We start from the raw sequence: 14,797 nt of genomic DNA on the forward strand, positions 1-14,797 counted from the left end.
TTACTTGATGCTGCATTGTGGTGGAGTTTGTTTGTTGGAAATAACCTATATGGACACCTGCAACGTTTCCTAGATCGGACTGGGCTGGGGATTTCTGAAGGCTGGGTTCAAGCTGATCTTCAGGTAACAACCGCTGTTGAAAATTTGTGCTTGTCTGTTTTAGTAAACAGAAAATAAATATTCAGTAATAAATAGCTTCAAGCGAACAATGGAAAGCCAACCTGTGCTTTGGCGACTTAAATCAGTCTGATTTTCACCATAATGACAGTCATCGGCAATTTAGTTATCTGACTCATGAAGCTGATGGTTTGGATGCTACCCACACTCAATGTAGATACTGATTGTGTTATTGACAATTACTAAGTCTTCATACCATCTGACATACATCCTTTATGATATATTTTGTTTAGCATATTTGCGATGTGTTCCACTTCCACGCCACCCAAAGCTTTTATCATTTTCATTGTCACTCTATGTGGTCTAGAATCCTATTCCGTTTTCTGCTTTCATCTTCCTTAACACTTGTCTGACTACCTCTTATTTTTTCGACCTTCTCTATTACAATATGCTCCAAAATATTTTCACCCTGGTTGCTGTCATACAAGTTTCAAATGTACAATATTCAGTTTCTACGATCTTGTTTTTTCAAATATGATTCAGTTTGAGAAATAAATAATCAATGCTCAAGTTTGGTTATAGCGAGGTTTTTTGGTTGGATGGTTATTAGCATAGAAGCAAATCTGACTCCAAGGCTGCTGTTCCTGTCCTCACTCATATGTTCAACAATTAAAAACCTTGTTAGCTCACGATTTTAATAGCGTAGAATAAGTAGAACTGAATTGCAAACGTACATGTGTTATGCAGTGAATAAAATACCACAATTTTATGCAAATTGCCGAGTGGCTTAGGGGCGAAAAACTAGTAAATGCTTAATGGCCGTTACAGGGTTTCGATCTTCACCCAAAGTTTTGAAGAAACATAACACAACATTGAAGTATTGCATGTTGTTTAAGTATATCACAATAATAAACGTACATTGTATTGTATAATCCAGGCATCACCAAACTTTTTTCATTAGAACTGACGATCGCGGGCTGGATCGTCAGTTCTTTGTCACAGCTTTGTTCAACATGCTACAATACAGTTAGCTCATATGTGGCGCCGTGAGGCAGGCCGGACAAACTAATCTCGCTAGTTGCGTGACCCCTGAAAAATATAGACAAAAAACGTGAGCTATTAACAAAAGACAGAGATTGATATCCCTTTTTTGAAAGGTTTTCAACTGACTGACAATGGCGTTTACTGCAGCCATTATTAGGTGCAGTTGTACTGCAACAATGCTCTAGCGCTACTAGTGTTGCGTGAGTTTTATAGCATATTGCGGTAGAGAGAGGGCTGTGCCAGTTATGCAGCTTATTATTTGCGCCACCAATGTGGCTCAGATCCGTCACGGGTGTAGCTCAGATGCGCCTTGTTGATAGTTCGCATTTGTTACTAACTTTTTACCATGGCAACCAATTTTGCACACTTTTATCTAGAACAGAAAATTGTGTTTATGTGAGAATAAGCAGTTCAAATATGGAACTGTATAGGCTACATACAGAGCAAAGATCGCAAGGTCAGATTGTCATTCACGAAATGGTTTAAAGTAGTGTAGTTGACAAGTATTAGTCCGTGTGAACTTTCGAGTACCACAAAAATGGTACTCGAACAAAGCAGTACTGCTACCGAAAAGTTGACACAAGATAATTAAAATGAATACAATGAACAATGACAAAAAAATGCGACACGTTGAAGTATAGTTGTACGGAACAATAGAGTACTTTATAAAGGAAATAACTGAACACTAATCCGTACAATTGTTCATTAAATCGCTTGGGTATAAGATGAGTTCCATTGATCACTATCAGCCATTAGTTGAGAAATAATTATCTCAGATTTGAGCAAGTTACGCTACAACCGTGGCTCAAAATTTGCGGGCTAGAGACTATAAACCCGTTTCTCATTTGTAGCACTTCGGGATCAACTCTCTATAGGAAGCTTCTAAAATGGACTTAAATCAACGTTTACAGTTTTGATTTTGAATAAAATGTGAAAATTTAAGTAGTGATGGAAAGTTAGCAAGTACCAATACTTGCGAATTGTAAAATGCAGTGATAAATTTCTAATATAAAGAATAATAGAAATGGACCTAAACTTGATATTCTGAGTAAATAAATTAAAATCAAAAGCTTAAATATTTAAAAATATAATCAAGACTTACTCTATATTCGTAAACTTAAATATTTTGTAGAATGAAATAATTTCCCTTTTTATATCAAGAAAGTTTTCATTTCTGATAACGGGCTGTTTCTTTAAATGCTTTGCTTGAACCCAACATTTGTTGAGTCATAAATGTTTTCGAAAAGGTTGCCAAAGCCAAAGCAACCAAAGCCAAGATAACAAAAGTCTGAAAATTGCGGCCTGACAAAAGAATAACAGTTTGCGGCTTAATGTTTTCCTTCCTACAGACAATATTTAACAAGCTGTTGTTAGATCGCAGATGCCGAATTTGCGATTTGAGTTGTGGTGGTAACGCTTGAAAAGGCGTTACTACCACTTGCCGTGCGAGTGCTTGTTGAATTAGCTTTGTTATTGCCGCCCTTTTGACATGTCAATCCGAGCTTTGCAGTTAAATTATCGACAAAACTTGAGTAGAGGATCGGGTTTAGAGCGCTGTTGATCGGGAGAAGAACAATTGCCGACACGGCGTAAGCTACATTTGGCACCGGGACCCCGCTGAAGTTGATGAAAGCCATGATTGTGATTGGAACCCAGCAGCAAAAATCCGTGGCAATCAAACGTATTATTTTTCTCTGCATTGCTGAAAATATCATATTTTGTTATATTTCGCCGACAACAACACTTCACTAGTTTATTTTTACAAAATAATACTACGATGAACCTCAGATGATAGAATAGCTTGGGAAGAGTTTGCCGGTGGGCTTAACTGGTTGTGCTTTAGTAAGACACAAAATGCCATCATACTTCACCTCTTGTTCGTTCCTCGGCCAAGTTTTTGCCAACAATACTGTCCTTGTGTTTGAGTGTCCTTTTTCTCGAAAAAAAGTTGATGAAGGTATAACCGCACAAGACAAATACGAAAGCAAGAAAATTATAAGTTGTGATCGCAAGGGAGTATGGCCATGCCTTGTCTTCCCTTGATACAAAAAGTCTCGGTATACAAACGCTATCCGCACTGTAGTACCTAAATACAAAACCATGAATTATGTATAGAACAAACCGTAACAATACCAGTGTAATAAAATATTTATAAACCACAAATTTTCTGTTAATCAGGTAGAGAGGAATTGCACCGCAGTTAAGATCAATGCTTGAAAGCAAATTACCCAAAAAGCCGGGAAATGTCAAAAATACGAACGATGTTTTCTTGATCATGCGCTAAGGTATTCTGTAGATTTTCCCAAGAAGTGGACTTTCTGATCTCAAGGATTGTATCAGAAGAAACATTGCTGTACTCAGGGTTAAACATCACGAGCTTTTCCATCCAAGTTTTTGCCGAGTCCAAATCTACTACCACGTTTTCAAAGAAAGGATTGTTTTCTATCAACGCTTTCTCAGCAAACATGTGCTGTAGATGAGCAGCCAAAGGGGCAAGCGCTAGAGCTAATGAAACCACCCAGGCTAGACACAGGGAGGCGAGAACCTGGCATGGAGTTGGTTTACTGGAAGCATTAAACGGCTGAAAAAAATTTTTATAATCAAATAATTTCAAAAGTTTAAAAATCAATTTATGGAACCAGAATACAACCTTTGGTCCGTCCAAGGTTGTAACACCAACCCATCAATTACTAATCAAACTGTTAAGGTAGAGAAGGTTAATCAAACAAAGAACTTTCTTTACTTTTAATATGGCGTAGAGACGGAAAGCGGTGAGAAGGACCATTGTAGAAACAGATGTTTCACTTGAGAGCACGACAAGTATTCCCATCGTGGTGCAGACGCTGCTGGATCTCCAAATTAGCTCGTTAGCACAAAACCGTTGGTCGTAAACGGCCCCTGCTATGCCAAGCATTATTAGGTAGATGCCCATCAGGAAATCTGCGACAGCCAGGTTTAAGACCAGCATGTGATTAGCGCTCAGAGATGTTAATCCCTTTTTCCTGTTGGTTTTAACCAACTGTTTGCTTTCGCCGAAAACGACAACCTAACATAAAATAAGATCAATCAATGATAAGGTTGAAATGGAAATTCCAATTTACATTCTACACCAGTTGAAGTTTCTCTTATCAGTTCAATTAAACGCTTATTGTATTACAAACCGCGTTCCCGAAAATTGCTAGAAGTCCTATTATCCACACTAAGACTCGCAAAACTGGGTTAGCAATGAGCTGATATCTTGAGGAAAAAATATTCTCTCTTCTGTCAGGCGACGTGATAGGACATTCGTCGGTTAGATCTTCACAATCTTTACGCCCGTCAAATTGCTATTTTAATAAATGTAAACAACTAATTGCTCTGAAAATGAACATAAACTATATTCTCTGTTATAAAAGTCTGAGGATTTCGAGAGCAAATAGCGCTTATCCGTATTCTAACTTTCAATGCACCAATAAGCTTACACCCACAATTAGACGAAAAAGTATGCACGTTGCTGGAGAGATTTAGAATTATATCTATACCTGTCTTTTCGACACAAATAAAGGTTTTCCGCCTTCGCAGTAAAATCGATCGTCGGTACAATTCAATTCATCTTTGTTGTCATCGCAGTTGATGTTGAAATCGCATTCAAGCTTTGCTTCGATCGAAACCTAATATTACCAGGAAATTAAAGCAGAAAATAAGCTATAAATTAATTTTTGTAAGTTAAATAAAGTTTTCGATGTAATTATTGATAAGATCCTAAAATCTGCCACTCTTTTACTGAAAACTTCTGTCTTAATAACCAACATGTAAAATGTCAACTGTGAGTGCCATCATGTAATTTAATAGAAATATTAAAAATCAAAGATCAAGATCAAATATCCTCCCAACAAACCCAACAAAGTACAAAAGAAAATCAGCCTACTTTTGTTCCCCCGAGTGAAGAGCAGAAGAATCGGTGAGGACAAGTGATGTTGTTTTCATCCGCTCCGTCGTCGCAATCCTCGAATCCATCACAAACTTCCGACTGCTCGATACTGATCCGATTACCAGCGAGGCAATAGAAACGATCCGGGCAATCAATCTCATCATACTGAGTGCCGGGACAATCCACAACTCCATCACAATAATATTGACCCTCCAACACTACCAGAAAGCCCTATATACAAAATTAATTAAGTTGCATGATTGCTCTGATATCCTCCTATTAACGCCAATAACCTACATCTAAAAGTATGTGACAAATAACTTGATGTATTATTGCTGCATAGCTACCACAACCTTTATCAAAAGTTCACTTCAAATAAAAACTTTTCATCCAATTAACGACGCTTATTCATTATCATATTTAGCTTTAAGCTATAATTATTGTTTTAAATAAAGTATAATTTTAGATTATCTTTTCTGGGGTCGTATCACGCCACATACAAACTTACGTTCACAGAACACTGAAATAGAAATGTAGGTTGCCCGACACCAGAATAATATGGCTTGGTGCATGGGAAAGCCGTGGAGTTTGAGCAGCGGGCTTCGCATTCGTCGGCAGGGTGCCCCGGCTCTTTGCCCCATCTGACTGTGCCCCAACCAAAGCCGGGGGGAGGACATTCACCGACTCCATCACATAAAACCGCAGATAAGACTACGCAGCGCGTATCACACCTGGAACCAAAGAAGGTTCACATCATGGTAACCTAAGAGTATTGAAATTAAAATTTCGTATTAAAACGTTGCTTCCAACTTACCTGCATTCGTCTCCGCGATCTGCGGCCAATCCGTCTCCGCATCGAAGAGTACCTTGGCAATATTCAAACCTGAAGGCAAGTTTATATCAGAGAAAATATTTTGGGCTGGAACAGTAATGAAACCGCTTGTAATAATTTGTTTAAATTAAAAGAAACTTTGCGCAAAATGGTCTTTAAATTGCTTGCTTAAATTGTGTAAAACAACGTTTTGTTTCGTCACGCTTGCACTTTGCACAACACTTTGCTCAAAATTTTTCTGTAAAATGCTTCCACACATGCAGAACAATCCGCATTACTTTAAATAATAAACACAAGTCAGCTGAAGATTTTTCTTATGTTCTACAACAACCAGAAATTTTTGCTCGAAATTTTCACGCATTAGGTCATACTTTTCGTCTCTGTTATCCTGACAGTCAGCAACTGTGTCGCACACTGACGTTCGATTAATGCAAGTTCCGTTCCCACAAGAAACCTGACCAACGCTGCACTTTGAAGATTCTGATCTGTTAAATACAAACCACATAAAATGGCTTATTTGCAAGTGTAGAGTTTTTCCTTCATAAACCAATACAATAGATACATAGGCTAATTATTTTCGAAAAACACTTTGTGTAATTGCATAAAACCTGTCGCGGACAGGTTATAGTTGCATGTTTATTTTGTTGCACAATAAATTATTAATTATCATTTTTATTTTAATATACTTTACAAGTGATTAAATACTTTTACGCTAATTAGTTTGTCACGAAACCTGTTGCTGAAGATGAAAGGGAATAAGCATGAAAACAGTTGATTCTAACTGTTAAAATAAAATTCAAGAGTTTAAAAAACTCTACTCTTATTGGGTCGTGACTCAAAGTTAGTTCGCCAAGGAAGATCGGTTAGTCATGTGTCATAGGTTAAAATTAAGTTAAGCAATTATTATAGCTCGAAAATAGTACACATTATAGGTATGGAGATGAAAAGTGGCGGTGTTTGCGTCACCGTGTTTTAATAATAATTAATACGTAAAAAGAGACTGTCACGCGCAGGAATCGTGAGAACCGCTTAGTGACGAAACGGAACTTTAGAAAACAAAGCAATAAAAAAAAAATAATTTGTTGCTTTATCTTTCTCATCTTTTGTATTGTTAAATGCAATTAAACGCTTTTCGGTTATAATTTTCATTCGGCCGTTATTGCTATATGATTACGTTCGAGACTATCTGGTTCTCCGCTGCATCAAACATCTTTGTTTGTATGCAGTTATGGCAAGAAAACCAAATGAATGAAAAGTTCCAATATACCAAACACAAGTTTTTATTCATTTAAAAACTAGTAAACCAAAGAAATTATGTCGGTTTTCGGAAATATATGGCGTTACAAAATTGCAATTTTGAAAAAAATATCATATTCTGCTCGTGAAGATAACGAGCGCTTTTGTGTTTTTATGAAGTTTATTGATAAGACTTAAGCAATAACAAATTACTTTATGAATTATAAACGCAATCGTTTAATGTTGTGGTAGGGTGGGTGTCGCTTGTGTCGCCATTGAAGGTTAAGAACTGGTTATAGTTATAGATTTTAGTATGTAAGATGACGCTACAAGCACAGTTTGAACTCACGTGACTTTATAGGGTCAAACGAGCTCATTAGATCTGTGGAGCTAGCACAGTTTGAACTCACGTGACTTTATAGGGTCAAACGGGCTCATTAGATCGGTCGAGCAAGCACAGTTTGAACTCACGTGACTTTATAGGGTCAAACGAGCTCATTAGATCGGTGGTACGAGCACAGACAGAATTTCGTAACTTAAACGGGTTAAATTAGTTCAAATTAGGTCATGTGATTTTATGATATTAAAAAAATTGTTAGGAAATTCTTAAACTATAAAAGTGCCTTCAAGATAAAACATTTTAAGACAAAAAAAGTCAAATCAATGAAATAGTTTAGATGTGCCAGTTCCTGGTACAAAAACTCCTGTACTGAAATCAACATCTTATAACACGTCTACGCCAACTTTAAAAACACTAGCTAATAATTTAGCTTCTGAAGTTCGAAAAGTTATTAATAAATTTGCTAACTGGTTGTTGAATTACAGTATACGCCACAAACACTTCTTAAAAAAATGAAAGGTAAAGCAGTGAGGCAGTTATAAATAGTCAATAATAAAGAAATTGCTAACTGGCTTAGTGAAGGTTCAAGGTGGGTAATTGATTCTGTTGATGCTCATTGATGCTGTATCTTAACATTGCTAAAAATAAACCTCAAAGGGGCCATTTTATATTGGTGTTAAATGATGTAACTTTTCTAGTTACAAGCTAACAAATACCAATAATTGAAAAACAAAATAATATCAGTATTAATGCATTTGGAGAAAAAAGTAGTTCCAACCGACGGTCCTTTTAGATGGAACAACCCTTGATTTATTATTGATAAAAGAACATTAAGTTTGGATAAAATACTTTAATAGATTCATGTTTAATCAAAGTAAACACTAACACAAAAAGCAGTTCTGTAGATACTGTTTGCAGTGTTTTAGAACTGAGGATATTCTTCAAGAACATGCACCAAATTGCATTGCTATTAACGGAAAGCAATCTGTACAAAAGCCTTAAAACGGTAGTTGTAGTAAGCTTCAAAACTTTCACTTTCACATGGTGTGCACATACCTTTCAAGCATCATATATGGACAAAATACATCATGAAGACCTAAGCATACTATGTCATGATGGAAATTACGGTTGGCTGAGAATTAGTGCAAATTCTTTAACGCATTTCTTGGACCCTTCGTTTGTAAATTTCCATGAAGGGAAATGCAACGCATGCAGTTTATGCACATATTCAGGTATTTTCTGATAACCTATATGCGCATTGAAAATATCCTGCTCATCTAAAGTCTAATTCATTACTCCATTTCGATCCAAATTGTACTCGAGACATTCTTCATTTACAGACATTGTGTGATCTTTTATACTAAGCAGCTTACATCAAGAGAACTTGACTGGGATGCTATCACTAACTTACAAACCAATTAGTAACTAACACGCGACTGTCTGAAAGTGCAATGTCATTTACTGCCTTTTTTGTGAAAGGCTTTCTAGAAAGATCTCCAAAAAATCATTTAAGAAAAAACTGATTTCGACGAGTTTTGGCATCTGTTGGAGCGCCGTAACTAACTGAACTAGCCAGGTATTCCACTTATAAACATGAGTGGTCTACAATAACGCATGATACCAGAGGCACTTCGTGTACCAAAGGCCCTACGGGTATATTATCAAAAGAGGATATTGAAAGAATACAAAAAAGCATACCCCGGACCCAAAATGAAAATATTTGATGAAAATGGAATTGTGACAAAATTAAAATCAATGAAAAATGATAAAATAAAATTGATTATTCAGAAAAGTTCTGAAGGGTAAATTTTTTTATATATGATAATGTAAGACATGAGGAATAAGATTAATTATCTTTAAAAAACGTTAATTTTTCTTTCACCCAATATGTATAGAATATGCTGGAAGTATTAATGGATATATTGTTCATGCTATTACACAAGTTCCAACATTGGGTGTTTTAAATTGAGATGGATATTTCAAAATGACTGTTGCTGATGATTGGAAATCTATTTTTATTCATAATTTCATTTAGGAATGTTTTCATGGATTACTCGAGGATAATGAAAGAGTTGAACATCTTAATGAAAAATGCGATGATAAAAGATAAGAAAACCTAAAATTATATACATTACTAAAAGCAGGTGATGTTTTATGAATTCAGAAAAAGAATGAAATCAAATCGGAATAAAAATTTCTGGAAATACATCTATAAGTTATCTTTGACAATATTCCTTAACTTTAATTACCTAAAATATCTTATAATTATAATACATAAAACAATGCAAATTAATCACAAATTTAATTCTGGTTATGAAATTTTAAAATTATTTAAACATTTCCTCATAAATTACTGGTCCATCAAAGTATCTAAACACGAATTTAATTTATATTTTCTTTCTAACTTCTCAATCCTATCAACACACCGATAATATTCTCTATTATCAACTGAAAGTGATGAGAATAGACAATTAATTATATGTTATATTCTTTTAATCCTTCTACTTGAATTAAATTGAAGCATTTAATATATTTAACTATTCTTTTACAATAAAAATCATGTTGGATATAATCCATTTGTCTCAATAAACGTTTAGTAATTTTTTTACTTTTTTTCAACAATCTGAAATTTATAAATATATGTTATCAAAGTAACCTTCCTTTTTCATATGAAAAAACATAAATACAATATTGTTATTTTTTTGATTTGATTATTATGCTCCATTTAGTAGTGATTATACCCAAAGAAATACGTAGGTGAAACTTACAGCAAGAGATTCCCATCTGGCAAATTTAGAATGATGTCGTCACAGATCCTTGGTCGTTCGCCTTCACAAAGACATTCATCGGAAAGATCAGAGCAATCGATGACGCCATCGCACACCCCGTGACGTGGGATGATCATCGAGCGGTCCAAACATTCAAAGCAAAGTGAATGATCAAAAGCAACATCATGCTCAAATCGGATGTCTCTGAAACCGCAAAAATTGATTAAACTATTAAGTTTATGTTATTGAAAGCAATCCAGAATTTAATTAGACGTGCTTTGTATAACATTCTAATGTAATAATACTTTCATACGTTCTCTAGTAACAATGGCAGCTAAAGCTGGATTTCTCACAAAGATTTCTAGCGAGCAGATTTTAGAATTGTTAACTTAGCCTGTTCGCTCGCGCGTTGTTAAACAAACGTAAAATTTGTTTGAAAGGACTCTTTTCGGATCCAGCCTAAAACTCCAGTTGGGATCCTATTTGAGAGAGTTTGCTTGACAATTCTTGTAATCGAATCTCTTTTACCTTTCATTATACCAAGTTTCCAGACCATACACCATGTTCAATGATCATATCTTAATTTCATGACTTTCCACATAACGTCAGTTCAAAATATTATTAAAAGCTACGTGTACATTGCATAATAGAATGGAGAAAATTAAATCAAACGATTGTTTACAACATTTTTTTCAAACCGGAAATGCCACAATGAGTATAGGGTGGGTAGTAAGTGTACAAAGAACGACATCTTTACCTTCCGTCTATGTTAGACTGTGAAGCTTGATAACAGAGATCGTTCCCTCTATCGCAATCCTGCACGCCGTCCCACAACAACTGCTGAGGCAAGCGGCATAATTTCCCTTGCCTTATGCATTTAAAGCCAGCTCCTGATGTCCATTCGTCGTCTTCGGGGCAACCTTTGCAAGAGTTTCCATCACACAAGGTAGCTCGTTCCACGCAGTCATGATTCTGGCATCTGAAGTGCGTGGGACAATTGGCGTCGCAAAGCGCTCCAGCATGGCAAGTGATGGACTGGTCACAAACGTAACTTCGGTTGATTGCGCATGTTCTATTTCGGGCATGAAGCTCGCAGCTAAACAAGATAAAGTATAAATATAAAACCAAACAAAGCGACGAAGATAACGCATACTTAAGCTATGAACGAATCATGAATATTAGATGTAACGATGTCAGTAGACTTTGACTTAGATCAAAGTTTAGTTTATGAATATTTCTTCTATAAGCAAGTTTAGAATTAAAATACTTCCTATCGATCAGCGCAATTACGTTTTTGCGGCTTACAGCTGGACTGTAAGATATGATGTAATGGCTTCTTGAAAAAGGTCAGTATTTTGTCGTGATTATTGTACGCCCACCCTTTAAAAGGTCATATATTTCAAATATGCCTTTAGGCGACAAGTGGTTTCTCAGTATGTACATTACTTCCAATTACGCATTTAGCTTGTGATTTTGGGTTATTATAGGTTCACTTATCCACAACCGATTGTAACAAATCACATGAACACTTTCATGAAAAAATAATTCTTACCTAGTTTCTTCCATTGTACACTCAGGGCAACCTGTGGTCGTTATGAGTTCGTCACTTCCGTCTGGACAGTCTTGCAGACCGTCGCAAAATCGTTCTAATGAAATTTCTGTCCCGTCCTTACACGCGTAACCTATGTTTATGAATGTTAACATGGTTCAGAAACTGCGTAAGCATTTCACAACAATTCTCTATCTGTTACTTACTTTTCTGGGCATAAATTAACGTTGTTTTGACGCACAGCACAAGACAGAGTAACAAAAGTCCTTGCACATTTATACTAAACGCAGCCATTGCTCCTTGCGGTTTTGAATGAAAAACAACTTCTTTATTTTAAAAAGCTTTAAATTTAGCAATTAGACAACAACAGGAACTAAACTAATAAAACAAATGCTATATTTTAACTCGTATTCTCGACGCAACAAAACTTCTACGGCAACTATTATAGTGTCACTAAATAGTCCTAAAACAGTTAAAATACAATAAAAGCGTACTGAGGCAATATTTAGCCAAACTGAAGTCCATCTATTTGCAAATTTGTTTCTGTTCCTCTCTCACCAACACATGACAATTAATCAACTATATATTCATCCATAACTTTAAACAAATTTCGTTTTGAATTCTAAATACAAACGCTATTTGTCGTACAATTGGCAAATGTGAACAGAACTAAGGCCTACACGTAATTCAGTGAAAGCAAGTTTAGTACACAGTTTTCTTCACATTCCACTCACCGCGGCCATAACAGAATACTTATGGCCAGTTATTGCTCCAAGCGCTATTGCTTTAGGCATGGACGAAACATGGGAGCACATTTGAATCCAAACAGCTGGATTGAACATTAAATTAAGTCGAATGTAGTAAAGGCTGATTTGGTGACTGTCATGTCATGTCTTTTATTCCGGATATGACTACAAATATCGCATCTACCGACGTCTGTACAACGAAAACGTCCTCTCACGTATTTTAACTCAACTTTTGTCAAACTTGTTAACAAAATGTTTTAAAGTTATTCCATTGTAAAAAACGATCTCTTGAAACGCAAAAAAAGCAATTTATGGCGCAATTCAAACGCTACGTAATTCTATACGAGTATAAGATATCGTTTGTGCAGCGCATAAGCTAACCTTGTGTGGTGATCTTAAAATGCAGTAAATCTAATCACAGCACCTGTATGTAATAATCAATACAAAAACATTGCTGAAAGACATAACGTGCGGTATAGACCACAAAAAGTACTTGGATCGTGGGTTACCATGAAACTCAGACTAACCGACTCATATAAGGTAGGAGTCCACGAAACCAAAATAACACAAGCAAATTCAATGTAAATTAAATAACACCCGAACGAAAATATACATAACGAGCTAGTCGAGCGTTTTACAGAAACGCTATATGCCGCTCCCATGCAACTGTATTGATAAAATAAACAGGAAAACTACATGTTTTCTATTTATTTTGCTCTCACAACAATCCCTGCACGAAACCTTTTATCAACGTCTAAACAGCAGTGGATATCTTCGAAAGCACCCTAGGCTGTATTTCATAATATCTGAATGGAAACATTGCAGAGGAAGTGCCTTCTTTGGACTACGAGTTGTTAAGATCTCACGTAGCTACGCGCTCTGCAGGTCACCAAACAATTTCTCAACGTTTTGCGAATTCATGAGCGTTCGTGACTGTGCAAATTCGGATTTTCAGGTTAAGTTCTGAACAATAACAGTCCAAATGAATCGCTGGGTAAGGGCGCCAATTCGTCAAGCATAAATTTTACAAAAAACGTATTCAAGATAATGTCGTAACTAATCGCCAACTACTCTCGAATGCTTATAATGATCGCCATTCAGTCTTAGAACAAAAATATCAAGTAAATAACTGTCAATCACGGGGGTGGCGAAAATTTGCAAGCAACATTGGAGCCAAGTGTCAGGTCCGACAAGTGACAATCCCTAACCTAAGCCAACAAGAAATTAAAAATGTGAACGTAACTGGCTTCACAATGCAATGCTGGGAAATAAAATAGAAATGTAACAGGATTTGATACACTCCATTTCATTCGGCCCTAAAAGTGAGATTAGATTTAAACATGTCAACTTTATTGTTTAGACTTAATACTTTAATTGTTTGGTAACCTTATTTTTATGCATAGCTTTCTCTTTACTGCTTGACAACTGTTAAACACCGATTGTACAAGACGTATAAAAGAAACAATAATCTATTTTCGAGATAATAATTAATGAGTAAAAGAAGTGATAACTGCTTGGCTAAACAAGCAAGGTGTATTCTAGTCTTATTTATGTTACACCACTTCTTGTGTGAAATTCATATAGTTGTTTTATTTATCAAAATAGTTATTTGATTCAATATGCTGTCTAAACGCATATACATATATATAAACATAAACAAATATATATATACACATAATTATATATGTGCTATATATAGATATATATATATAATTATATATACAATCGTACTGACCTCAGTCTTGGAGATGAACGCCGAGAGTCTAAAAGTTCTGAAACCATCGCCTTCTCCGCATTGCCCACTTATGAAATCGCTTGGAGTTCAAAAAATCAATTCTTTTTGCAGGATCTGGGGCTTTCAATACACTTTCGCAAACCTGTTCAAGAGACTAGAAGCGTTTCGGCAATGGTCTAATATGTCGTTACAACAACTGTTCCGAACTATATCGTTCCGAGGCAAATAATTATCTTTTTTTTTGGTTATGTTAGTTGATCATTTTCCATTTACATTTTGATCGATTTCGTAATTTCTGTCAAACTTCAACACGGACCCAGCAATTCCATCTCCAAAATCGTTACGCAGTTCAATGAAGACATGCGTTTCCGTCCGACATGCCCTCAAGTGTTGGTACTACTCCCAAGTATAGGCCTATATCATCTCATTACCAAAGCTTCAGCCTTGCCTTTCTTTTTATGTTTATGTAATCCAGTCAGACGTTTCGTCTTGAAAATGGTTCTCAACCTTTCATGGTTCG

At 35.8% G+C, this 14,797-nt stretch overlaps 1 protein-coding gene across 1 annotated transcript; it reads right to left on the reverse strand.

Moving 5' to 3' along the window:
- Nucleotides 1-793: 793 nt before the first annotated feature.
- LOC143459188 (uncharacterized) lies at nucleotides 794-12,673 on the reverse strand. Its single transcript, XM_076956214.1, has 14 exons — nucleotides 12,003-12,673; nucleotides 11,800-11,929; nucleotides 11,005-11,343; nucleotides 10,248-10,451; nucleotides 6,275-6,388; nucleotides 5,886-5,954; nucleotides 5,580-5,802; nucleotides 5,069-5,302; nucleotides 4,683-4,811; nucleotides 4,323-4,487; nucleotides 3,905-4,207; nucleotides 3,390-3,742; nucleotides 3,033-3,247; nucleotides 794-2,863 (listed from the first exon to the last, which is right to left on the reverse strand). Exons 1-14 carry the CDS (start codon nucleotides 12,088-12,090, stop codon nucleotides 2,532-2,534), a joined length of 2,898 nt encoding a protein of 965 aa, XP_076812329.1. The 5' UTR covers nucleotides 12,091-12,673; the 3' UTR covers nucleotides 794-2,531.
- Nucleotides 12,674-14,797: the final 2,124 nt, after the last annotated feature.

Source organism: Clavelina lepadiformis, chromosome 5 (assembly GCF_947623445.1).
Source record: "Clavelina lepadiformis chromosome 5, kaClaLepa1.1, whole genome shotgun sequence".
Lineage (NCBI taxonomy): Eukaryota > Metazoa > Chordata > Ascidiacea > Aplousobranchia > Clavelinidae > Clavelina > Clavelina lepadiformis.

Bases quoted from the DNA above. Each gene is read 5' to 3' on its own strand.
- LOC143459188 (XM_076956214.1), bottom strand. From the start codon at position 12,090: ATGGCTGCGTTTAGTATAAATGTGCAAGGACTTTTGTTACTCTGTCTT. The intron at 5,303-5,579 runs GTAAGTTTGTAT...TTTTGTATATAG, and splicing joins TATTTCAGTGTTCTGTGAAC to GGCTTTCTGGTAGTGTTGGA. The intron at 2,864-3,032 runs GTGAAGTATGAT...TGATATTTTCAG, and splicing joins GGCCGAGGAACGAACAAGAG to CAATGCAGAGAAAAATAATA.